The following is a 27547-nucleotide window of genomic DNA, read 5'->3' as shown; positions in this document are numbered from 1 at the left end:
CCCAGGTCACCCGGCAGGTGCACAGGTGTACTCATTACTCACTGACACATTTGCCAGGTCACACAACAGGGACACAGGTGTACTAATTACTCACTGACACATTTCCCAAGTCACACAGCAGGTGCACTCATTACTCACTGACACATTTCCCAGGTCACCTGGCAGGAGCACAGGTGACAAATCTCCCAGGTCACCCAGCAGGTGCACAGGTGTACTTATTACTGACACATTTCCAGGTCACGCAGCAGGTGCACAGGTGTACTCATTACTCAATGACACATTTCCCAGGTCACACATGTGTATTCATCACTCACTGACACAGTTCCCAGGTCACCCAGCAGGAGCACAGGTGTACTCATTACTCACTGACACATTTCCCAGGTCACCCGGCAGGTGCACAGGTGTACTCATTACTCATGGACACATTTCCTAAGTCACCCAGCAGGTGCACAGGTGTATTCCTTACTTACTGACACATTTCCCAGGTCACCCAGCAGGTGAAGAAGTGTACTCACTACTCACTGACACATTTCCCAGTTCACCTAGCAGGTGCACAGGTGTATTCATTACTCACTGACACATTTCCCAGGTCACCCGGCAGGGGCACAGGTGTACTCATTACTCACTGACACATTTCCCAGGTCACCCAGCAGGTGCATAAGTGTACTCACTACTCACCTACACATTTCCCAGGTCACAAAGCAGGAGCACAGGTGTACTCATTACTCACCGACACATTTCCCGGGCCAACCAGCAGGTGCACAAGTGTACTCATTACTCACTGACACAATTCCCAGATCACCCAGCAGGTGCACAGGTATACTCATTACTGACACAGTTCCTAGGTCACACAGCAGGTGCACAGGTGTGCTCATTACTCACTGACACATTTCCCAGGTCTCCCAGCAGGCGCACAGGTGTATTCATTACTCACTGACACATTTCCCAGGTCACCCGGCAGGTGCACAGGTGTACTCATTACTCACCGACACATTTCCCAGGTCACCCGGCAGGTGCACAGGTGTACCCAATACTCACCAACACATTTCCCAGGTCACCCAGCAGGTGCACAGGTGTACTCATTACTCACCGACACATTTCCCAGGTCACCCAGTAGGTATACAGGTGTACTCATTACTCACTGACACATTTCCCAGGTCAAACAGCAGGTGCACAGGTGTACTCATTACTCACTGACACATTTCCCAGGTCACCCAGCAGGTGCACAGGTGTACTCATTACTCACTGACACATTTCCCAGGTTACCGAGCAGGTGCACAGGTGTACTCATTACTCACTGACAGTTCCCAGGTCACCCAGCAGGTGCACAGGTGTACTCATTACTCACTGACACATTTCCCAGGTCACACAGCAGGTGCACAGGTGTATTCATTACTCACTGACACAGTTCCCAGGTCACACAGGTGTATTCATCACTCACTGACACAGTTCCCAGGTCACCCAGCAGGAGCACAGGTGTACTCATTACTCACTGACACATTTCCCAGGTCACCCGGCAGGTGCACAGGTGTACTCATTACTCACTGACACAGTTCCCAGGTCACCCAGCAGGTGCACAGGTGTATTCATCACTCACTAACACATTTCCCAGGTCACACAGGTGTATTCATCACTTACTGACACAGTTCCCAGGTCACCCAGCAGGAGCACAGGTGTACTCATTACTCACTGACACATTTCCCAGGTCACCCGGCAGGTGCACAGGTGTACTCATTACTCACTGACACAGTTCCCAGGTCACCCAGCAGGTGCACAGGTGTATTCATCACTCACTAACACATTTCCCAGGTCACACAGGTGTATTCATCACTTACTGACACAGTTCCCAGGTCACCCAGCAGGAGCACAGGTGTACTCATTACTCACTGACACATTTCCCAGGTCACCCGGCAGGTGCACAGGTGTACTCATTACTCACTGACACATTTGCCAGGTCACACAACAGGGACACAGGTGTACTAATTACTCACTGACACATTTCCCAAGTCACACAGCAGGTGCACTCATTACTCACTGACACATTTCCCAGGTCACCCGGCAGGAGCACAGGTGACAAATCTCCCAGGTCACCCAGCAGGTGCACAGGTGTACTTATTACTGACAGATTTCCAGGTCACGCAGCAGGTGCACAGGTGTACTCATTACTCACTGACACATTTCCCAGGTCACACAAGTGTATTCATCACTCACTGACACAGTTCCCAGGTCACCCAGCAGGAGCACAGGTGTACTCATTACTCACTGACACATTTCCCAGGTCACCCGGCAGGTGCACAGGTGTACTCATTACTCATGGACACATTTCCTAAGTCACCCAGCAGGTGCACAGGTGTATTCCTTACTTAATGACACATTTCCCAGGTCACCCAGCAGGTGAAGAAGTGTATTCACTACTCACTGACACATTTCCCAGTTCACCTAGCAGGTGCACAGGTGTATTCATTACTCACTGACACATTTCCCAGGTCACCCAGCAGGTGCACAGGTGTATTCATTACTCACTGACACATTTCCCAGGTCACACAGGTGTATTCATCACTCACTGACACAGTTCCCAGGTCACACAGCAGGTGCACAGGTCTACTCATCACTCACTGACACAGTTCCCAGGTCACCCAGCAGGTGCACAGGTGTATTCATTACTCACTGACACATTTCCCAGGTCACCCGGCAGGTGCACAGGTGTACTCATTACTCACTGACACAGTTCCCAGGTCACCCAGCACGTGCACAGGTGTATTCATCACTCACTGACACAGTTCCCAGGTCACCCAGCAGGTGCACAGGTGTACTCATTACTTACTGACACATTTCCCAGGTCACACAGCAGGTGCACAGGTGTATTCATTACTCACTGACACATTTCCCAGGTCACACAGCAGGTGCACAGGTGTACTCATTACTCACTGACACAGTTCCCAGGTCACCCAGCAGGTGCACAGGTGTACTCATTACTCACCGACACATTTCCCAGGTCACCCAGTAGGTATACAGGTGTACTCATTACTCACTGACACAGTTCCCAGGTCACCCAGCAGGTGCACAGGTGTATTCTTCACTCACTGACACAGTTCCCAGGTCACCCAGCAGGTGCACAGGTGTACTCATTACTTACTGACACAGTTCCCAGGTCACCCAGCAGGTGCACAGGTGTACTCATTACTCACTGACCCATTTCCCAGGTCACACAGCAGGTGCACAGGTGTACTCATTACTCACTGACACATTTCCCAGGTCACACAGCAGGTGCACAGGTGTATTCATTACTCACTGACCCATTTCCCAGGTCACACAGCAGGTGCACATGTGTACTCATTACTCACTGACACATTTCCCAGGTCACCCAGCAGGTGCACAGGTGTATTCATTACTCACTGACACATTTCCCAGGTCACACAGGTGTATTCATCACTCACTGACACAGTTCCCAGGTCACACAGCAGGTGCACAGGTGTACTCATCACTCACTGACACAGTTCCCAGGTCACCCAGCAGGTGCACAGGTGTATTCATTACTCACTGACACATTTCCCAGGTCACCCGGCAGGTGCACAGGTGTACTCATTACTCACCGACACAGTTCCCAGGTCACCCAGCACGTGCACAGGTGTATTCATCACTCACTGACACAGTTCCCAGGTCACCCAGCAGGTGCACAGGTGTACTCATTACTCACTGACACATTTCCCAGGTCACACAGCAGGTGCACAGGTGTATTCATTACTCACTGACACATTTCCCAGGTCACACAGCAGGTGCACAGGTGTACTCATTACTCACTGATACATTTCCCAGGTCACCCGGCAGGTGCACAGGTGTACTCATTACTCACTGACACAGTTCCCAGGTCACCCAGCAGGTGCACAGGTGTATTCATTACTCACTGACACATTTGCCAGGTCACACAACAGGGACACAGGTGTACTAATTACTCACTGACACATTTCCCAAGTCACCCGGCAGGTGCACAGGTGTACTCATTAGTCACTGACACAGTTCCCAGGTCACCCAGCAGGTGCACAGGTGTATTCATTACTCACTAACACATTTCCCAGGTCACCCGGCAGGTGCACAGGTGTACTCATTACTCACTGACACAGTTCCCAGGTCACCCAGCAGGTGCACAGGTGTACTCATCACTCACTGACACAGTTCCCAGGTCACCCAGCAGGTGCACAGGTGTATTCATTACTCACTGACACATTTCCCAGGTCACACAGGTGTATTCATCACTCACTGACACAGTTCCCAGGTCACCCAGCAGGAGCACAGGTGTACTCATTACTCACTGACACATTTCCCAGGTCACCCGGCAGGTGCACAGGTGTACTCATTACTCACTGACACAGTTCCCAGGTCACCCAGCAAGTGCACAGGTGTATTCATCACTCACTAACACATTTCCCAGGTCACACAGGTGTATTCATCACTCACTGACACAGTTCCCAGGTCACACAGCAGGTGCACAGGTGTACTCATTACTCACTGATACATTTCCCAGGTCACCCGGCAGGTGCACAGGTGTACTCATTACTCACTGACACATTTGCCAGGTCACACAACAGGGACACAGGTGTACTAATTACTCACTGACACATTTCCCAAGTCACACAGCAGGTGCACTCATTACTCACTGACACATTTCCCAGGTCACCTGGCAGGAGCACAGGTGACAAATCTCCCAGGTCACCCAGCAGGTGCACAGGTGTACTTATTACTGACACATTTCCAGGTCACGCAGCAGGTGCACAGGTGTACTCATTACTCAATGACACATTTCCCAGGTCACACATGTGTATTCATCACTCACTGACACAATTCCCAGGTCACCCAGCAGGAGCACAGGTGTACTCATTACTCACTGACACATTTCCCAGGTCACCCGGCAGGTGCACAGGTGTACTCATTACTCATGGACACATTTCCTAAGTCACCCAGCAGGTGCACAGGTGTATTCCTTACTTACTGACACATTTCCCAGGTCACCCAGCAGGTGAAGAAGTGTACTCACTACTCACTGACACATTTCCCAGTTCACCTAGCAGGTGCACAGGTGTATTCATTACTCACTGACACATTTCCCAGGTCACCCGGCAGGGGCACAGGTGTACTCATTACTCACTGACACATTTCCCAGGTCACCCAGCAGGTGCATAAGTGTACTCACTACTCACCTACACATTTCCCAGGTCACAAAGCAGGAGCACAGGTGTACTCATTACTCACCGACACATTTCCCGGGCCAACCAGCAGGTGCACAAGTGTACTCATTACTCACTGACACAATTCCCAGGTCTCCCAGCAGGCGCACAGGTGTATTCATTACTCACTGACACATTTCCCAGGTCACCCGGCAGGTGCACAGGTGTACTCATTACTCACCGACACATTTCCCAGGTCACCCGGCAGGTGCACAGGTGTACCCATTACTCACCAACACATTTCCCAGGTCACCCAGCAGGTGCACAGGTGTACTCATTACTCACCGACACATTTCCCAGGTCACCCAGTAGGTATACAGGTGTACTCATTACTCACTGACACATTTCCCAGGTCACACAGCAGGTGCACAGGTGTACTCATTACTCACTGACACATTTCCCAGGTCACCCAGCAGGTGCACAGGTGTACTCATTACTCACTGACACATTTCCCAGGTTACCGAGCAGGTGCACAGGTGTACTCATTACTCACTGACACAGTTCCCAGGTCACCCAGCAGGTGCACAGGTGTACTCATTACTCACTGACACATTTCCCAGGTCACACAGCAGGTGCACAGGTGTACTCATTACTCACTGACACATTTCCCAGGTCACACAGCAGGTGCACAGGTGTATTCATTACTCACTGACCCATTTCCCAGGTCACACAGCAGGTGCACATGTGTACTCACTGACACATTTCCCAGGTCACCCAGCAGGTGCACAGGTGTATTCATTACTCACTGACACATTTCCCAGGTCACACAGGTGTATTCATCACTCACTGACACAGTTCCCAGGTCACACAGCAGGTGCACAGGTGTACTCATCACTCACTGACACAGTTCCCAGGTCACCCAGCAGGTGCACAGGTGTATTCATTACTCACTGACACATTTCCCAGGTCACCCGGCAGGTGCACAGGTGTACTCATTACTCACTGACACAGTTCCCAGGTCACCCAGCACGTGCACAGGTGTATTCATCACTCACTGACACAGTTCCCAGGTCACCCAGCAGGTGCACAGGTGTACTCATTACTTACTGACACATTTCCCAGGTCACACAGCAGGTGCATTCATTACTCACTGACACATTTCCCAGGTCACACAGCAGGTGCACAGGTGTACTCATTACTCACTGACACAGTTCCCAGGTCACCCAGCAGGTGCACAGGTGTATTCATTACTCACTGACACATTTGCCAGGTCACACAACAGGGACACAGGTGTACTAATTACTCACTGACACATTTCCCAAGTCACCCGGCAGGTGCACAGGTGTACTCATTAGTCACTGACACAGTTCCCAGGTCACCCAGCAGGTGCACAGGTGTATTCATTACTCACTAACACATTTCCCAGGTCACCCGGCAGGTGCACAGGAGTACTCATTACTCACTGACACAGTTCCCAGGTCACCCAGCAGGTGCACAGGTGTACTCATCACTCACTGACACAGTTCCCAGGTCACCCAGCAGGTGCACAGGTGTATTCATTACTCACTGACACATTTCCCAGGTCACACAGGTGTATTCATCACTCACTGACACATTTCCCAGGTCACCCAGCAGGAGCACAGGTGTACTCATTACTCACTGACACATTTCCCAGGTCACCCGGCAGGTGCACAGGTGTATTCATCACTCACTGACACATTTCCCAGGTCACACAGGTGTATTCATCACTCACTGACACATTTCCCAGGTCACCCAGCAGGAGCACAGGTGTACTCATTACTCACTGACACATTTCCCAGGTCACCCGGCAGGTGCACAGGTGTACTCATTACTCACTGACACAGTTCCCAGGTCACCCAGCAAGTGCACAGGTGTATTCATCACTCACTAACACATTTCCCAGGTCACACAGGTGTATTCATCACTCACTGACACAGTTCCCAGGTCACACAGCAGGTGCACAGGTGTACTCATTACTCACTGATACATTTCCCAGGTCACTCGGCAGGTGCACAGGTGTACTCATTACTCACTGACACATTTGCCAGGTCACACTACAGGGACACAGGTGTACTAATTACTCACTGACACATTTCCCAAGTCACACAGCAGGTGCACTCATTACTCACTGACACATTTCCCAGGTCACCCGGCAGGAGCACAGGTGACAAATCTCCCAGGTCACCCAGCAGGTGCACAGGTGTACTTATTACTGACACATTTCCAGGTCACGCAGCAGGTGCACAGGTGTACTCATTACTCACTGACACATTTCCCAGGTCACACAAGTGTATTCATCACTCACTGACACAGTTCCCAGGTCACCCAGCAGGAGCACAGGTGTACTCATTACTCACTGACACATTTCCCAGGTCACCCAGCAGGTGAAGAAGTGTACTCACTACTCACTGACACATTTCCCAGTTCACCTAGCAGGTGCACAGGTGTACTCATTACTCATGGACACATTTCCTAAGTCACCCAGCAGGTGCACAGGTGTATTCCTTACTTACTGACACATTTCCCAGGTCACCCAGCAGGTGAAGAAGTGTACTCACTACTCACTGACACATTTCCCAGTTCACCTAGCAGGTGCACAGGTGTATTCATTACTCACTTACACATTTCCCAGGTCACCCGGCAGGTGCACAGGTGTACTCATTACTCACTGACACATTTCCCAGGTCACCCGGCAGGGGCACAGGTGTACTCATTACTCACTGACACATTTCCTAGGTCACCCAGCAGGTGCATAAGTGTACTCACTACTCACCTACACATTTCCCAGGTCACAAAGCAGAAGCACAGGTGTACTCATTACTCACCGACACATTTCCCGGGCCAACCAGCAGGTGCACAAGTGTACTCATTACTCACTGACACAATTCCCAGATCACCCAGCAGGTGCACAGGTATACTCATTACTGACACAGTTCCTAGGTCACACAGCAGGTGCACAGGTGTGCTCATTACTCACTGACACATTTCCCAGGTCTCCCAGCAGGCGCACAGGTGTATTCATTACTCACTGACACATTTCCCAGGTCACCCGGCAGGTGCACAGGTGTACTCATTACTCACCGACACATTTCCCAGGTCACCCGGCAGGTGCACAGGTGTACCCATTACTCACCAACACATTTCCCAGGTCACCCAGCAGGTGCACAGGTGTACTCATTACTCACCGACACATTTCCCAGGTCACCCAGTAGGTATACAGGTGTACTCATTACTCACTGACACATTTCCCAGGTCACCTAGCAGGTGCACAGGTGTACTCATTACTCACTGACACATTTCCCAGGTTACCCAGCAGGTGCACAGGTGTACTCATTACTCACTGACACAGTTCCCAGGTCACCCAGCAGGTGCACAGGTGTACTCATTACTCACTGACACATTTCCCAGGTCACACAGCAGGTGCACAGGTGTACTCATTACTCACTGACACATTTCCCAGGTCACACAGCAGGTGCACAGGTGTATTCATTACTCACTGACCCATTTCCCAGGTCACACAGCAGGTGCACATGTGTACTCATTACTCACTGACACATTTCCCAGGTCACCCAGCAGGTGCACAGGTGTATTCATTACTCACTGACACATTTCCCAGGTCACACAGGTGTATTCATCACTCACTGACACAGTTCCCAGGTCACACAGCAGGTGCACAGGTGTACTCATCACTCACTGACACAGTTCCCAGGTCACCCAGCAGGTGCACAGGTGTATTCATTACTCACTGACACATTTCCCAGGTCACCCGGCAGGTGCACAGGTGTACTCATTACTCACTGACACAGTTCCCAGGTCACCCAGCACGTGCACAGGTGTATTCATCACTCACTGACACAGTTCCCAGGTCACCCAGCAGGTGCACAGGTGTACTCATTACTTACTGACACATTTCCCAGGTCACACAGCAGGTGCACAGGTGTATTCATTACTCACTGACACATTTCCCAGGTCACACAGCAGGTGCACAGGTGTACTCATTACTCACTGACACAGTTCCCAGGTCACCCAGCAGGTGCACAGGTGTACTCATTACTCACTGACACAGTTCCCAGGTCACCCAGCAGGTGCACAGGTGTACTCATTACTCACTGACACAGTTCCCAGGTCACCCAGCAAGTGCACAGGTGTACTCCTTACTCACTGACACATTTCCCAGGTCACCCAGCAGGTGCACAGGTGTACTCATTACTCACTGACACAGTTCCCAGGTCACCCAGCAGGTGCACAGGTGTACTCATTACTCACTGACACAGTTCCCAGGTCACCCAGCAGGTGCACAGGTGTACTCATTACTCACTGTCACATTTGAAAAGATCCGCAGGTGAAGCTAATTATTTCACAAGTGATTCTGCGAGGAGACCTGGAAAACATGCACTGTTTGAGAAACTATGGTTTAACCACTTGCCTGGCATGGTGACATCAAATGCGACCAGTCAGATAGAGAGTGTTAGCACCGGAAGGTCCCTCCGCCTCCCCGCACTCTCCCCCACTGATTGACCGGTCAGCACGGCAGGATCTCCCCCTCCAGCGGCTGCAGACAATGGCAGCCGCTGGGGAGTGTAAATTAACCCTTCCAAGCCACCCCCAGACCCCCCCTGTATACCTGGAGGCTGTCCCGGCTTTTAAAATGAAAGCCGCGATGATCACGATGTTCCGATGGTCGCAATGTTCCCGATTGATGTTTCGACGTTAGGAAAAAATGATTTAAAAATATTTTTTTTAAATTTTTTTTTCTTAAATCATTTGGGAAAGGGTTAAATTCATGTTCTTCACCTAATTCACTCATAAAATACCCCAACAATTTCAGAGCGTCTTTTGGCGAAATAAATCATCAGTTAAGTGGTTAAGGCACATTTTACAACCTATTTTAAAGACGCCCAATAGTTAGAAATGAGCACTTATCTGTACGAGCGCTGTGACCATCCAATCAGGGGTCTTACAGAAAACATGACATGCCTGGGCCAGCTGTAGTCAGCACAGAGAGACGTCCTTGTTATGAAGGACACTCAGGGTATAATCTAGGTGCAGTTGTTCTTGCTGCTGCTGCTGTATTTTGCTATATGCAACTGTGACTGTATGCTAATATGGGCAGAAGCTAACATGAGCAAAGGGACACCCACTGTTGTCTCATCTCCGCCCGACGGCGTATAACTGCCGATACATCGGAATCATCATTGCAGATCAGGTCATGTGGCAGGGTGTGAGCGCCTCTGTAGACGCGCAGGCTGCGCTGCTCTCCCAGGACGCAGAGGGCTCTCCAGTAGTAAGTAAGATCGCAGCTGCTAAATTATGCACGCCCAGAAAATGCCATCTGTGCGGCCATGACACGCCTACATTTACCCGACCACTCCCCGTTACCACCCTCAAACGCTGTCTACCTGTCACTCACTCTGCGACTAATTCCACGGTACAACCGCAATCGCATTACACTCGTTGCGCATGAGCACTGTGACTCAGACGCATGCGCAGTAAGAAAACATTGACCGATGTGCGCACAATAAGCCACTTTGTGACCGCACCTGAATCATCCTCAGAGTTCATATTCACGACCGCAGTGCTAGGGTGGTCCGCTGAGTGCGATTCTCTCCGAGCTGGGGAGACGCCTACACAAACTGGAAAAGACCTCTGATTCAGAGCGGGCGCAGATGCGCCTGCGGTCGCGTCGATTGCCAGTCGCCATCTATGACTTTATGCAAATGCCGCTGCAAAATCCTTCCCTGGAGAGCATACGTGCGTAAGAATGTGCAAGGACCGAGACGCTGCTATGCAGGCGCAGTTTCTCCATCTGTGTACGTCGCCTTATGTCAGCAGTTGGGCGCTCTGCGCAAGTGTCCCGATAGTAACCGCCAGGAGTCACAGAGCAAATTTGGATGCAGAGAGACAATTCCAGTGAGCGTTCCAGGTAACGGGGGGAAAGTGGGTGTGAATATCCACGCGAGGGAGTGTCGCAGGTGTGTCACACTGGCTCCGGCGGCCATATTCAGACGGACATTCTGCTCCTCCATAGTGCTGGCGCAATATCTGATGGTGCGTCTTTGTACGCACAGCTGCGATTAGCTCTGTCTCAGGAGGAAGCCCATTGGCTGCAGCATTAGCATAACATCGTAGTCGCACTGCGGACAAAGACGCGATCGCAGCTACAATTACATCCACCTCTGAATCAGGGACTCAGTGAGACAAGACAGCCCGCCATAAGACGAATACGGGGCGTGGATGTAATGGTGACTCTGTGATGGCATCAAAACCTTTAATACCATAGAGCACAGGTTCTCAAACTCGGTCCTCAGGACCCCACACAGGGGATCGGTATGAAATACCTCCAATCAAAATCCCGACACCAATTGACCGATGGTCAAAATCCCGACAAGGTCAAAATACCGACATGGACAAAATACCGACATTTAAAATACCGACAAGGTCAAAATACCGACATGTCAAAATGCCGACATGCGGTTCTTGTTGTTTTTGTGTGTGTATGTCGACATAAGTCAACATGGACACCATATAAAGTGTACCGCGTCCCCTTGCATGGCTCGCTGCGCTCGGCACACTATTATATTCCCCCTCCAGGTCCACTGGGATGGTAAAGTATGAACAAGTCGGTTTCAATCAAAAAAATCATGAAAACCTCATGTCGGTATTTTGACCTGTCGGGATTTTGACCTTGTCTGGATTTTGACCATCGGTCAATTGGTGTCGGGATTTTGAACGTGGGGATTTTGATTGGAGGTAAACTGACTGCATCCCCCACACAGTGCATGTTTTGCAGGTCTCCTCACAGAATCAAAAGTGAAATAATTAGCTCCACCTGTGGACCTTTTAAAATGTGTCAGTGAGTAATTAATACACCTGTGCACCTGCTGGGTTACCTGCAAAACATGCACTGTGTGGGGTCCTGAGGACCGAGTTTGAGAACCCCTGCCATAGAGAATGTGTCATTTCTACAACAGTGACGAGGCTTCCATCCGTGTAACATTGTTCACTTTTCATATATATACCTGCTGTGATACTGTACACGCACTATAAAGAGGCGCCAGCTCCCGCGCTGTCAGCTGTGTCACACGTAACCGGGCACAGATCAGATGTCGGCCGGCCGCCTCAGCAGCTAGCTGCGATGTGACCTTGTCGGTGGCACAAGAAGCGCAGGCTGGCGCGGTGACAGCCGGAGTAACAGGAAAGACAGATGGTACTGTTCGGGGTTGGAGTTCGGTGCAGTGATCAGCAGCGAGATAAAGACGAGGCATGGCGCAGAGAATATTAAACACCCCAGTCTGCTAGACAAATAAAAGGTCAGGATGCTAAACTCAATCTAAACACAGATTTACTGGCGATGGCACAAGGAGAGGAGGATGAATTGCTGGCCTGCAAAGTGCGATACAAAAGATCATTCGGGGTAAAAATTCTCCTCTGTCTGCGGGCCTGCCGCGTCCGCGCTCCGATTAGTAGGTGTCACAGTTATTTAATTGAAAACATTTTATTTTGATTGGCACCAAGTACCCCCACCCTCCCGTCCTTACACCAGGCTGAGGATACGGTTCTCTCTGCGGCATCTTAGCATAAGACGGAGACACATTTTGTGAGCTCCCTTTACAAAAGCTCAATAATCCAATCAAAAACTTAAAAAATGCAACGCTGTCCGCTGTCAGCCGGTTCTGTCAGGAAACATTTCTCTCTCCCCCGAGCGGACTGTTCGTATTTCCATTGGCTGATAACTTTAAACAAGCCTCTTTTATGAGATTTATTCAGCTATTTCCAAAGCCACGGGTACATTGTGATTTAAAGTTGTTGTTTTTTTCCCCCAGACTGGAGCCAAAGAGATAAAAGTTATCTATTCAGAAAATGGACTTCAGGTTTTACAATCTGCAAATAGATCATCGCCAAGTATATTTTCTCCTGATAAAAAAAAGCCAATTCTTTAATATTCCCAAAAAATAAAGTCTTCCATATATTTGCCAAATCACTATACAAAGAGAGTCATTGAAAAGAGAATTCACATCAAAAGCTGCGTATTATACAGTTTGATATAAGTAAGGTAATTTTCTGGGCAACTTCCAGGGCTCGCTAATGAAAAAATGTCATGACAGCCAAGATGGGAGCCTGGAAAATGTTTGCAGAGCGGCGTACGCAGTCAGCATCACAAACAAGCGGAAATATGCTTAAAGTAAATAGTTTTCTTTAAGAAAAAAAATATATATATATATATCATATTGCCTGGGGGTTTAACGCTGCAGTGAGAGCAACGCAGACACCAGCAAAACGGGAGATTAAACGCTCAAAAACTTTTGCAGGACTTTATGAAATATTAAAAAAAAAAAAAATCCCCTGAACTTTTCTAACTGAATAATAGGATATTGTCACGCTGGCTCGGAGCCTGGGATTTTGTGGAATAGAGTTGAAGGTGAATGAAACAAATTAGACGGTATGTACTAAGGATGATTACCAGCAAAATCCTAAGTATGTATGTGTAATAGGATAATACAGAAGCAAATATTGGGAGAAATGAAGTGTAGAGAATGTCGGTGGGAGAACTGCCAAAATGTGCCGGAGAGAGAAGAAGACGACGGAAACGAGAAGAGAGAGAAAATAAATGTGGATTTTCCCGGCGGGTATGGGTCACTACAACTTAGGTCGACAGTCATTAGGTCAACCACTATTGGTTGACATGTACTAGGTGATAGGTCAAAAGGTCGACATGAGGTGTTTTTTTTTTTTTTTTTTTACTTATTTTGGTGTCGTTTTCTTTGTAGAGTGAATGGGAACCGCAATTAGTGCATCGTGTCCCCTTGCGGGCAAGGTGCCTCGCTCTGCTACCGCTGCGCTCAGGTTACCGTTCCCAATCGTAGTCCACGTGGATCGTCAAGTATGAAAAAGTAAAAAAAAATGTCAAAATGTCAAAAACTCATGTCGACCTTTTGAACTGTCAACCTAGTACATGTCAACCTAATTACCATGTCGGCCTAGTGACCCTGTCGATCTAATGCATGTCAACCAATAGTGGTCAACCTAATGACCGTCTCCCTTCCCAGCTCTGCAGCTTCATCCTGTTTATTGGAGATGGGGATAAAGTCATACAGACACAATACAGAGGCGCTCATTTTTCTAGGCGCTCGGAGGCGCTCGTTTTTCTAGGCGCTCGGAGGCGCTCGTTTTTCTAGGCGCTCGTAGGCGCTCGTTTTTCTAGGCGCTCGTTTATCTAGGCGCTCAGAGGCGCTCGTTTATCTAGGCGCTCAGAGGCGCTCGTTTTTCTAGGCGCTCGGAGGCGCTCGTTTTTAAAGGCGCTCAGAGGCGCTCGTTTTTCTAGGCGCTCGTTTTTCTAGGCGCTCAGAGGCGCTCGTTTTTCTAGGCGCTCAGAGGCGCTCGTTTATCTAGGCGCTCGTTTTTCTAGGTGCTCAGAGGCGCTCGTTTTTCTAGGTGCTCAGAGGCGCTCGTTTTTGGTTCTGCCCTAAAAGATTGCTACTTTCAGACATCAGTCAGACTGTCCGGGGACCCGCAGATGCTTGCACTTCGCAGGCTATTACATTTAACCCCTTGAGTTGCTGTAACCTGAAGTGATTTTAGCAATTACGTCACGCAGACAAAAAACCCTGACGGCAACCTGATAACCGAGCCCATCTTCAGGACCCTCAAACGCTGACTTTCAACTGAATTTTAAAATAGTTACAATGTTTCAATCACCACGTTTAAATATGTCTTAAGCTGGCCCTGGGAGACGGAACACATTCCTGCTCTTTACAAATGCTTTCGGATGTGGGGTGAGATGTATCAAGTCTTCTAAAGGCAAATGGAGACCTTGTCCATAGAAAGCAGCGCATACCTATCATTGTATAGAATGTATCTGATAAATGCTACCTCAGATGATTGGTTACTATGGGCAACTTCTCCACTCTTTAGAAACTTGGCACATTTCAGCCTTGGTGGCATCAGGGGTGATTTAAGAGAGGTTTAGGAGAGAGAAATGGGCAGAATGCGATACAGATGTAATGTGTGAGCGGACTCAGGGAGAGTGGGTAGGAGGGAGAGGGAGGAGCCAAGGATGAGACCCCAGCAGCGGACTCAGGGAGAGCGGGCATGAGGGAGAGGGGGGAGCCAAGGATGAGACCCCAGCAGCGGACTCAGGGAGAGCGGGCAGGAGGGAGAGGGGGGAGCCAAGGGCGAGACCCCAGCAGTGGACTCAGGGAGAGGGGGGGAGCCAAGGATGAGACCCCAGCAGCGGACTCAGGTAGAGCGGGCAGGAGGGAGAGGGGGAGCCACGGGTGAGACCCCAGCAGTTGACTCGGGTAGAGCGGGCATGAGGGAGAGGGGGGAGCCAAGGATGAGACCCCAGCAGCGGACTCAGGGAAAGCAGGTAGGAGGGAGAGGGAGGAGCCAAGGATGAAACTCCAGCAGCAGACTCAGGGAGCGGCCAGGAGGGAGAGGGAGGAGCCAAGGATGAGACCCCAGCAGCGGACTCAGGGAGAGTGGGCAGGAGGGAGAGGGGGGAGCCAAGGATGAGACACCAGCAGCGGACTCAGGGAGCGGCCAGGAGGGAGAGGGAGGAGCCAAGGATGAGACACCAGCAGCGGACTCAGGGAGCAGCCAGGAGGGAGAGGAGGGAGCCAAGGGTGAGACCCCAGCAGCGGACTAAGGGAAAGCGGGCAGGAGGGAGAGGGAGGAGCCAAGGATGAAACCCCAGCGGCAGACTCAGGGTAAGCGGGCAGGAGGGAGAGGGAGGAGCCAAGGATGAGACACCAGCAGCGGACTCAGGGAAAGCGGACAGGAAGGAGAGGGGGAGAGTCAAGGATGAGACCCCAGCAGCGGACTCAGGGAAAGCAGACAGGAGGGAGAGGAGGGAAGCCAAGGATGAGACCCCAGCAGCGGACTCAGGGAGCGGCCAGGAGGGAGAGGGAGGAGCCAAGGATGAGACCCCAGCAGCAGACTCAGGGAAAGCAGACAGGAGGTAGAGGGGGGGGGAGCCAAGGATGAGACCCCAGCAGCGGACTCAGGGAGCGGCCAGGAGGGAGAGGGAGGAGCCAAGGATGAGTCCCCAGCAGCGGACTCAGGGAGAGCGGGCAGGAGGGAGAGGGGGGAGCCAAGGGTGAGACTCCAGCTGCGGACTCAGTGAGAGGGGGGGGACAAGGATGAGACGCCAGCAGCGTACTCAGGGAGAGCGGGCAGGAGGGAGAGGGGGGAGCCACGGGTGAGACCCCAGCAGCGGACTCAGGGAGAGCGGGCATGAGGGAGAGGGGGGAGCCAAGGACGAGACCCCATCAGCAGACTCAGGGAAAGCAGGTAGGAGGGAGAGGGAGGAGCCAAGGATGAGACCCCAGCAGCAGACTCAGGGAAAGCGGGCAGGAGATAGAGGGGGAGAGCCAAGGGTGAGACCCGAGCAGCGGACTCAGGGAAAGCGGGCAGGAGGGAGAGGGGGGAGCCAAGGATGAGATCCCAGCAGCGGACTCAGGGAAAGCGGGCAGGAGGTAGAGGGGGGGAGCCAAGGATGAGACCCCAGCAGCGGACTCAGGGAAAGCAGGCAGGAGGGAGAGGGAGGAGCCAAGGATGAAACCCCAGCAGCGGACTCAGGGAAAGCGGGCAGGAGGGAGAGGGGGGAGCCAAGGATGAGACCCCAGCAACGGACTCAGGGAAAACGGGCAGGAGGGAGGGGGGGGGAAGGGAGCCAAGGATGAAACTCCAGCAACAGACTCAGGGAGCGGCCAGGAGGGAGAGGGAGGAGCCAAGGATGAGACCCCAGCAGCGGACTCAGGGAGAGTGGGCAGGAGGGAGAGGGGGGAGCCAAGGATGAGACACCAGCAGCGGACTCAGGGAGCGGCCAGGAGGGAGAGGGAGGAGCCAAGGATGAGACACCAGCAGCGGACTCAGGGAGCAGCCAGGAGGGAGAGGAGGGAGCCAAGGGTGAGACCCCAGCAGCGGACTAAGGGAAAGCGGGCAGGAGGGAGAGGGAGGAGCCAAGGATGAAACCCCAGCGGCAGACTCAGGGTAAGCGGGCAGGAGGGAGAGGGAGGAGCCAAGGATGAGACACCAGCAGCGGACTCAGGGAAAGCGGACAGGAGGGAGAGGGGGAGAGTCAAGGATGAGACCCCAGCAGCGGACTCAGGGAAAGCAGACAGGAGGGAGAGGAGGGAAGCCAAGGATGAGACCCCAGCAGCGGACTCAGGGAGCGGCCAGGAGGGAGAGGGAGGAGCCAAGGATGAGACCCCAGCAGCAGACTCAGGGAAAGCAGACAGGAGGTAGAGGGGGGGGGAGCCAAGGATGAGACCCCAGCAGCGGACTCAGGGAGCGGCCAGGAGGGAGAGGGAGGAGCCAAGGATGAGACCTCAGCAGCGGACTCAGGGAGAGCAGGCAGGAGGTAGAGGGGGGGGGAGCCAAGGATGAGACCCCAGCAGCGGACTCAGGGAGCGGCTAGGAACCACAGATGAGACCCCAGCAGCAGAGTCAGGGACCGGCCAGGAGGGAGAGGGGGGGAGCCAAGGATGAGACCCCAGCAGCGGACTCAGGGAGAGCGGGCAGGAGGTAGACGGGGGGAGCTAAGGATGAGACACCAGCAGCGGACTCAGGGAGAGCGGGCAGGAGGGAGAGGGAGGAGCTAAAGATGAGACCCCAGCAGTGGACTCAGGGAGAGCGGGCAGGAGGGAGAGGGGGGAGCCAAGGATGAGACACTAGCAGCGGACTCAGGGAGAGCGGGCAGGAGGGAGCCAAGGATGAGACCCCAGCAGCGGACTCAGGGAAAGCGGACAGGAGGGAGCCAAGGATGGGACCCCAGCAGCGGACTCAGGGAAAGCGGACAGGAGGGAAAGGGGGGGAGCCAAGGATGAGACCCCAGCAGCGGACTCAGCGAGCGGGCAGGGGGTAGAGGGGGGAGCCAAGGATGAGACCCCAGCAGCGGACTCAGGGAGCGGCTAGGAGCCACAGATGAGACCCCAGCAGCAGAGTCAGGGACCGGCCAGGAGGGAGAGGGGGAAAGCCAAGGATGAGACCCCAGCAGCGGACTCAGGGAGAGCGGGCAGGAGGGAGAGGGGGGGAGCCAAGGATGAGACCCCAGCAGCAGACTCAGGGAGAGCGGGCAGGAGGGAGAGGGAGGAGCCAAGGATGAGACCCCAGCAGCAGACTCAGGGAGAGCGGGAAGGAGGGAGAGGGAGGAGCCAAGGATGAGACCCCAGCAGCGGACTCGGGGAAAACGGCCAGGAGGGAGCCAAGGATAAGACTCCAGCAGCGGACTCAGGGAGCGGCTAGGAGCCACAGATGAGACCCCAGCAGCAGAGTCAGGGACCGGCCAGGAGGAAGATGGGGGAGCCAAGGATGAGACACCAGCAGCGGACTCAGGGAACAGCCAGGAGAGAGAGGGGGTAATGGAGAGGGAGGAGCCAAGCATGATTACCAAGCAGCGGACTCACTGGACAGCCAGGAGGCAGTGGCGAATTTCCCATTAGGCACGTGAGGCAGGTGCCTAGGGGCGGCACTTGTTTGGGGGCGGCAGTTGGATGCTTGCGTTGGTGACTGGCAGCCCAAAAAGTACCAATAACTGCAAAATATTTCCACTGTACTGTACCATATGTCATCTTGAGTGGAGTGTAAATGGGTAGAACATGCACATAATGCCCCTGTAAGTGTCCTACTTAGTAAATATGTATAGTAGCTTTTTTATTATTTTATTAAATTGGCTATCATCAAATGAAGGCTTATAACCAATCATGTACAAATAATATTGATATTCCTAACAAAGCAAAATCAATACAGGCGCTTATGGTAAAAATTGTAATATAAATTCACACTAATGCATTTAATAAATAGCTGCAGCTCCCATAAGGGGTTTCTGTAATCCCCTGATGAACAATATATAATATAGATAGAAATATATAACTATACAAGAGAGCGCAAGATAGTATAATAGTATGCGCTCTCTTGTATAGTTATATATTTATATCTATATTATATATATTATATATTATAACCAATCAATACAAAAAAATAAAAATTAGGCAGGTGGGGGGCAGCAGTTACTGTTGTGCTTAGGGGCGCCTTCACCCCTAAATCCGCCCCTAAGCGGGGGTGGGGGGGAGGGGTAGGAGCCAAGGATGAGACCCCAGCAGCAGACACAGAGAACAGCCAGTAGTTAGAGGGGGAAAGGAGAATGAGGAGCCAGAGATGAGACCCCAGCAATGGGCTCAGGGAACAGCCAGGAGGGATGGGGGGGGGGGAGGAGTGAGATGCCAGGGATGAGACCGCAGCAACGGACACCGGAAGAGGGGAAAGCCAGCAACGGACTCAAGAAACGACCATGAGGCAGAGGTAGGGGGGGAGGGGGGGGAGAGGGAGGAGCCAAGGATGACACACAAGCAGCGGACTCACTGAGCAGCTAGGAGGGAGAGGGAGGAAAGATGAGGAAGGAGCCAAGTATGAGACCCTCAGCAGCAGAATAGAGAATGGCCAGGAAGGAGAGGGAGGAGCCAGGGATGAGACCTAAGCAGTGGACTCAGGGATGGCCAGGAGGCAGAGGGGTAAAGGAGAGGGAGGAGCCAGGGATGAGACCCTCCGCAGCAGAATAGGGAGTGGCCAGGAGGGAGAGGGGGGAAAGGAGAGGGAGGAGCCAGGGATGAGACCCAAGCAATGGACTCAGGGATGGTCAAGAGGCAGAGGGGGAAAGGTAGAGAGGAGCAAAGGATGAGACCTCAGCAGCGGATTAAGGGAATGGACAGGAGGCAGAGGGGGTAAAGGAGAGGGAGGAGCAAGTTGCTGTGGTCGCCCGGCGCGGCGGCTGGGAGTCCAGAACCGCTGGCTCTCATTGTGCTGTGCCGGTAGCGAGAAGGACAGCGGGTTAGGAGCCGCTGCAGCCGGGAGACCAGCTCCCACTGCAGCGCTCAGTGCTGACCGCCGGGGTCCGGGAGCGGTGGCCGCGGTGGGGAGCTGCTGCATACAGATCACCTCTCGCTGCAGCGCTGTGTGTGTGCCTCCTCTGCGCTACGGAAGTGGCAAGCCGTGGCAGCCGGGATGAGCATCCTGGACTGCTGGGGGGGGGGGGGGTGCGCCGCTCACGGGGGACCAGGCGGGGAGTGTGTAGGGCACTGGGATCTATGCTCCTGGCGCCTCAGTGCTCCTAGGAGACAGAGCCATGGCGGCCAGGATGAGTGTCCCAGGCTGCCGGGCTTCAGCAAGGGATAGTGGGTGCGCCACAGCCACGGATCGGGAGGCTGCGGTGAAGCAGCAATTTCAGCCACACTCGGTGATGGGGGAGTCAGCAGCGGAGTTAGCCCCTGATGCAGCCAGCTCCCCCGAGTGCACCCTGCTGACCCTGGGGAGAGCCCTAGCAGTGAGGCTGCAGGGCTAAGGGAGCCCAGCGCTGAGCACACACAGGAAGAAATGTTTAAACGTGTTTGTGTGTATATATAGATAGATATATATATATATATATATATTGTGCTGTGAGGCACTGCAGTGCCTGGGTATGTGGAGCCTGTGCAGGGCACAAGCTCAGTGTATATTTAAGCAACAATGTGGAAAGTGTATTTAAAATGTGATTTAAAGGAAAATGCACTAACTTGGTTGATTGTGTCCCAGGAGGGGGGAATCCATGGCTCTGCAGGCTGTTGGATTCCTCCAGTCCATTTCCCCAAAAACGGAATGCCTTCCCATCTTAGCCTCCCACATGAAAGTACCATGGTGAGAGAGAGGGGCAGCTCAGCTTTTAAACAAGCTGAGTAGTTTTCTGGAGCTCCATAGGGATCACCCTCAGGGGGCAGGAAACCCTGACCGGGGATCTAGGCTGTCCATCTCTGGAGCCCGATTTCAGGCTGCAGATGGTGAGCTGGGCAGGCAGATTCCTGGAAGTAAGTTTAGGCGGGAAAACTTCCCGCGGCCTGAACTGAGCGTCACCAGGGCGGATACCGACCCTCCAGGATGGGACGGTCAAAGGAGAGTGACCACTCCCCACTGTCCATAGAAGACACTGGTAGCTGTGTAAAAACAATGATTGGTTGGTAACAACAGGAGGGGCTTACCCCCTGTGGTATTGGGGGTCATTCCGAGTTGATCGCTCGCTAGCAGTTTTTAGCAGCCGTGCACACGCATTGTCGCCGCCCACCGGGGAGTGTATTTTCGCTTTGCAGAAGTGCGAACGCATGTGCAGCAAATCGCCTGCAAAATCTTTTTGTGCAAAACAAGACCAGCACTGTAGTTACTTATCCTGTGCGTTGATTCTAACGACGGAGGGACGGCTTTTGATGTCACAAACCCGCCCAGCCACGCCTGCGTTTTCCCCGACACGCCTGCGTTTTTCTAAGCACTCCCTGAAAACGGTCAGTTGACACCCAGAAACGCCCTCTTTCTGTCAATCACCTTGCGGCCGTCTATGCGATTGGAATCGTCGCTAGAACCAGTGCAAAAGCACAATGGACTTTGTACCCGTACGACGCACCTGGGCATTGCGGTGCCTACGCATGCGCAGATTAGCCATTTTTTACACTGATCGCTGCGCAGCGAACAACGGCAGCTAGCGATCAACTCGGAATGACCCACATTGTGTATTGGAGAAGGATAAAAGGAGGACTGTGGCCCTATGAAAAGTGTATTATACCGTTTTCATTTTGCTGTAAACATCTTGCTGTATGCTGTTTCCCCTAGCGACAGGGAAGAGTTCTCCTTAGAACTATAGCAAATAAACATCTTCTGCCGTAAGAGGACCGCTTTATCTTGTGACCTGCAGGGGTATGCCAAACATAGCCCCGTTCTTTGTCTGTCCAGGGAAACCTAGCGTCTCCAAGTTCAACCCTCTGCCAGGCTACCATACTGGCTCTGGTCTAGGTCTACGACCAGTGAGGGACAACTGCCACCAGACAGGAAGTGTGGCAACTGGTACGACGCATACACAGCAGCAAGTGGTTTTCAGGTGCCGGCGGTAGGAGCCAGAACCGTGGCTCTAGACGCCACAACAGGGAGGAGCCTGTTGGTGGCAGCGTAGTACCCACCCACTACGCAGTGGGTGGAGTAAGTAACAGGCGGTTATTGACGGTAAGCGGGAATCCGCTAATCGGCCAGGTCCCGTGTGACCTACAGTAAAAGGCATTCTGTGACCGTGGGACGCAAGGCGGCGAGGGCTTTTGTACGGAACTGTCCGGTCACAATGGTCCAATACAATGGTTCCCAAACTTGGCCATCAAGGCACTAACAGTCCAGGTTTTAAAGCTATCCATGCTAAAGCACAGGTGACTTAATTAGTATCTCAGTCAGTTTAATTGTACCATCTGTGCACAAGCATGGATAGCAGTGAAACCTGGACTGTTAAGACGCCTTGGGGAACACGTCTGAGAACCACTGCTCCAATATATAGATATATGTTGGAAGCATACAATACAGGTTAAAATCTGAACTTCCAGTCAGTTAAGCTGCTGTGACATCACTGTTCCTGCCCCATGTATGAATCCACCAATCCGCACAGAGCAACCTGGACATCTGTCACTCACACACTGGTGGCACCTCCCTCGTACAATGGCTATATGTGCTACACAGAGGTAAAAAAGAGCCACACGGGCAGATTCTCTTGACTATAAGCACATCAGGTGGAAAGTAATAAACTGCATTTCATAAATATTAATGTTAAAACAGCTGCTTTTTATTTAATGAGAACAGATCTAAACAAATAGTGCACTTTGTATAGCACAATGCTCCCGCACAGAGCAGACAATGCTGATGTGTCTGACATCTCCGCAGAGCTTTCAGCTCCAAGGCAGCCGCATTCAGGTACCGCTCATCCCACAATATATTACAAGCAGGGAAATTAGATTTCAATGTGAACTGCAACAATTCTGAGAGATACTTTTCATTTAGATCAGAGCAGAGAATGATCATGAAATGAAGCCAAATGTAACCACCGAGCCGTCAGTCAGTTTTATGACACAGTTGAACACAGTTTTCTATAAACAGCTGAAAGCCTCATTTAGAAGGTATTTAAAAAATGCACAATGCCCTGACATCCAGCGTGTAAGCACAGCTACAGTTACGCTATCGCTAGCATATAGCTAAAGACAAGGAGATGGAGGAGAAAGAATACGTACCCCGAGTCGCAGAAACAGCTCCACAGGCCCTGGCCGTGACTCCAGAGCAGACGGTTAAACACGCGGTTAAAACTCCTGTACAAGTGTAAACACTCCACGTCAGACACCTTCCAGACGCGCTGCAGGACCGAGCGAATGTTGGTTCTCACTATGTCCAAGATCTGGAAATAAATAAGAAAAATGTTAAAACTTGGACATTTCCAAGGTTTTTAAATGATTTGGAGCACAATGCTTATACTGAACTATGGGGAATATGTATTAACCTGGAGAAATGATAAAGCAGTGATAAGGCACAGTGATAACGCACCAGCCAATCATTATAGGTTAGGTCAGGAGCTGACTGGCTGGTGCGTTATCACCTTGCACTTATTATTAGAGAAGTGCTCCTCATAGTGACTGTTACATTCCCTTATTATTAGAGCAGTGCTCCTCATAGTGACTGTTACATTCCCTTATTATTAGAGCAGTGCTCCTCATAGTGACTGTTGCATCCCCTTATTATTAGAGCAGTGCTCCTCATAGTGACTGTTGCATTCCCTTATTATTAGAGCAGTGCTCCTCATAGTGATTGTTGCATTCTCTTATTATTAGAGCAGTGCTCCTCATAGTGACTGTTGCATTCCCTTATTATTAGAGTAGTGCTCCTCATAGTGACTGATGCATTCCCTTATTATTAGAGTAGTGCTCCTCATAGTGATTGTTGCATTCTCTTATTATTAGAGCAGTGCTCCTCATAGTGACTGTTGCATTCCCTTATTATTAGAGCAGTGCTCCTCATAGTGACTGATGCATTCCCTTATTAGAGCAGTGCTCCTCATAGTGACTGTTGCATTCCCTTATTATTAGAGCAGTGCTCCTCATAGTGACTGATGCATTCCCTTATTATTAGAGCAGTGCTCCTCATAGTGACTGTTACATTCTCTTATTATTAGAGTAGTGCTCCTCATAGTGACTGTTACATTCCCTTATTAGAGCAGTGCTCCTCATAGTGACTGATGCATTCTCTTATTATTAGAGCAGTGCTCCTCATAGTGACTGTTGCATTCTCTTATTATTAGAGTAGTGCTCCTCATAGTGACTGATGCATTCTCTTATTATTAGAGCAGTGCTCCTCATAGTGACTGTTGCATTCTCTTATTATTAGAGTAGTGCTCCTCATAGTGACTGTTACATTCCCTTATTAGAGCAGTGCTCCTCATAGTGACTGATGCATTCTCTTATTATTAGAGCAGTGCTCCTCATAGTGACAGTTGCATTCCCTTATTATTAGAGCAGTGCTCCTCATAGTGACTGTTGCATTCTCTTATTATTAGAGTAGTGCTCCTCATAGTGACTGATGCATTCTCTTATTATTAGAGCAGTGCTCCTCATAGTGACTGTTGCATTCTCTTATTATTAGAGTAGTGCTCCTCATAGTGACTGTTACATTCCCTTATTAGAGCAGTGCTCCTCATAGTGACTGATGCATTCTCTTATTATTAGAGCAGTGCTCCTCATAGTGACTGTTGCATTCCCTTATTATTAGAGCAGTGCTCCTCATAGTGACTGTTACATTCTCTTATTATTAGAGTAGTGCTCCTCATAGTGACTGTTACATTCTCTTATTATTAGAGCAGTGCTCCTCATAGTGACTGTTGCATTCCCTTATTATTAGAGCAGTGCTCCTCATAGTGACTGATGCATTCCCTTATTAGAGCAGTGCTCCTCATAGTGACTGTTGCATTCCCTTATTATTAGAGCAGTGCTCCTCATAGTGACTGATGCATTCTCTTATTATTAGAGCAGTGCTCCTCATAGTGACTGTTGCATTCCCTTATTATTAGAGCAGTGCTCCTCATAGTGACTGTTGCATTCCCTTATTATTAGAGCAGTGCTCCTCATAGTGACTGTTACATTCTCTTATTATTAGAGTAGTGCTCCTCATAGTGACTGTTACATTCCCTTATTAGAGCAGTGCTCCTCATAGTGACTGATGCATTCTCTTATTATTAGAGCAGTGCTCCTCATAGTGACTGTTGCATTCCCTTATTATTAGAGCAGTGCTCCTCATAGTGACTGTTACATTCTCTTATTATTAGAGTAGTGCTCCTCATAGTGACTGTTACATTCCCTTATTATTAGAGCAGTGCTCCTCATAGTGACTGTTACATTCTCTTATTATTAGAGCAGTGCTCCTCATAGTGACTGTTGCATTCCCTTATTATTAGAGCAGTGCTCCTCATAGTGACTGTTGCATTCTCTTATTATTAGAGCAGTGCTCCTCATAGTGACTGTTACATTCTCTTATTATTAGAGTAGTGCTCCTCATAGTGACTGTTACATTCCCTTATTATTAGAGCAGTGCTCCTCATAGTGACTGTTGCATTCCTTTATTATTAGAGCAGTGCTCCTCATAGTGACTGTTGCATTCTCTTATTATTAGAGCAGTGCGCCTCATAGTGACTGTTGCATTCTCTTATTATTAGAGCAGTGCTCCTCATAGTGACTGTTGCATTCCCTTATTATTAGAGTAGTGCTCCTCATAGTGACTGATGCATTCCCTTATTAGAGCAGTGCTCCTCATAGTGACTGATGCATTCTCTTATTATTAGAGCAGTGCTCCTCATAGTGACTGTTGCATTCCCTTATTATTAGAGCAGTGCTCCTCATAGTGACTGTTACATTCTCTTATTATTAGAGTAGTGCTCCTCATAGTGACTGTTACATTCCCTTATTAGAGTAGTGCTCCTCATAGTGACTGATGCATTCTCTTATTATTAGAGCAGTGCTCCTCATAGTGACTGTTGCATTCCCTTATTATTAGAGCAGTGCCCCTCATAGTGACTGTTGCATTCTCTTATTATTAGAGCAGTGCTCCTCATAGTGACTGTTACATTCTCTTATTATTAGAGTAGTGCTCCTCATAGTGACTGTTGCATTCCCTTATTATTAGAGCAGTGCTCCTCATAGTGACTGTTGCATTCTCTTATTATTAGAGCAGTGCTCCTCATAGTGACTGATGCATTCCCTTATTATTAGAGCAGTGCTCCTCAGAGTGACTGATGCATTCTCTTATTATTAGAGCAGTGCTCCTCATAGTGACTGTTGCATTCCCTTATTATTAGAGCAGTGCCCCTCATAGTGACTGTTGCATTCTCTTATTATTAGAGCAGTGCTCCTCATAGTGACTGATGCATTCCCTTATTATTAGAGCAGTGCTCCTCATAGTGACTGATGCATTCCCTTATTATTAGAGCAGTGCTCCTCATAGTGACTGATGCATTCCCTTATTATTAGAGCAGTGCTCCTCAGAGTGACAGTTACATTCCCTTATTAGAGAAGTGCTCCTCATAGTGACTGTTGCATTCTCTTATTATTAGAGCAGTGCTCCTCATAGTGACTGTTGCATTCCCTTATTATTAGAGCAGTGCTCCTCATAGTGACTGTTGCATTCCCTTATTATTAGAGTAGTGCTCCTCATAGTGACTGTTGCAGTCCCTTATTATTAGAGCAGTGCTCCTCATAGTGACTGTTGCATTCCCTTATTATTAGAGCAGTGCTCCTCATAGTGACTGTTGCATTCTCTTATTATTAGAGCAGTGCTCCTCATAGTGAATGTTACATTCTCTTATTATTAGAGTAGTGCTCCTCATAGTGACTGTTACATTCCCTTATTAGAGAAGTGCTCCTCATAGTGACTGTTGCATTCCCTTATTATTAGAGTAGTGCTCCTCATAGTGACTGTTGCATTCTCTTATTATTAGAGCAGTGCTCCTCATAGTGACTGATGCATTCCCTTATTATTAGAGCAGTGCTCCTCATAGTGACTGTTGCATTCTCTTATTATTAGAGCAGTGCTCCTCATAGTGACTGATGCATCCCCTTATTATTAGAGCAGTGCTCCTCATAGTGACTGTTGCATTCTCTTATTATTAGAGCAATGCTCCTCATAGTGACTGTTGCATTCCCTTATTATTAGAGCAGTGCTCCTCATAGTGACAGTTGCATTCCCTTATTATTAGAGCAGTGCTCCTCATAGTGACAGTTGCATTCCCTTATTATTAGAGCAGTGCTCCTCATAGTGACTGTTGCATTCCCTTATTATTAGAGTAGTGCTCCTCATAGTGACTGTTGCATTCTCTTATTATTAGAGCAGTGCTCCTCATAGTGACTGATGCATCCCCTTATTATTAGAGCAGTGCTCCTCATAGTGACTGTTGCATTCCCTTATTATTAGAGCAGTGCTCCTCATAGTGACTGTTGCATTCCCTTATTATTAGGGCAGTGCTCCTCATAGTGACAGTTACATTCCCTTATTATTAGAGC

At 50.3% G+C, this 27547-nt stretch overlaps 1 protein-coding gene across 3 annotated transcripts in view; it reads right to left on the bottom strand.

Moving 5' to 3' along the window:
- The window catches only part of TTLL7 (tubulin tyrosine ligase like 7), a 434278-nt gene that overhangs the window by 15428 nt on the left and 391303 nt on the right, over window positions 1-27547 (bottom strand). For all 3 annotated transcript variants that reach the window (XM_063938974.1, XM_063938973.1, XM_063938975.1), the window contains one exon: window positions 23243-23403. In XM_063938974.1, coding sequence (XP_063795044.1) covers window positions 23243-23403 — 161 coding nt within the window. The remainder of the gene's footprint in view (window positions 1-23242; window positions 23404-27547) is intronic.

Source organism: Pseudophryne corroboree, chromosome 9 (assembly GCF_028390025.1).
Source record: "Pseudophryne corroboree isolate aPseCor3 chromosome 9, aPseCor3.hap2, whole genome shotgun sequence".
Lineage (NCBI taxonomy): Eukaryota > Metazoa > Chordata > Amphibia > Anura > Myobatrachidae > Pseudophryne > Pseudophryne corroboree.
Note: the sequence above shows the minus strand (reverse complement) of the source record. Positions and strands in the feature narration are given on the sequence as shown.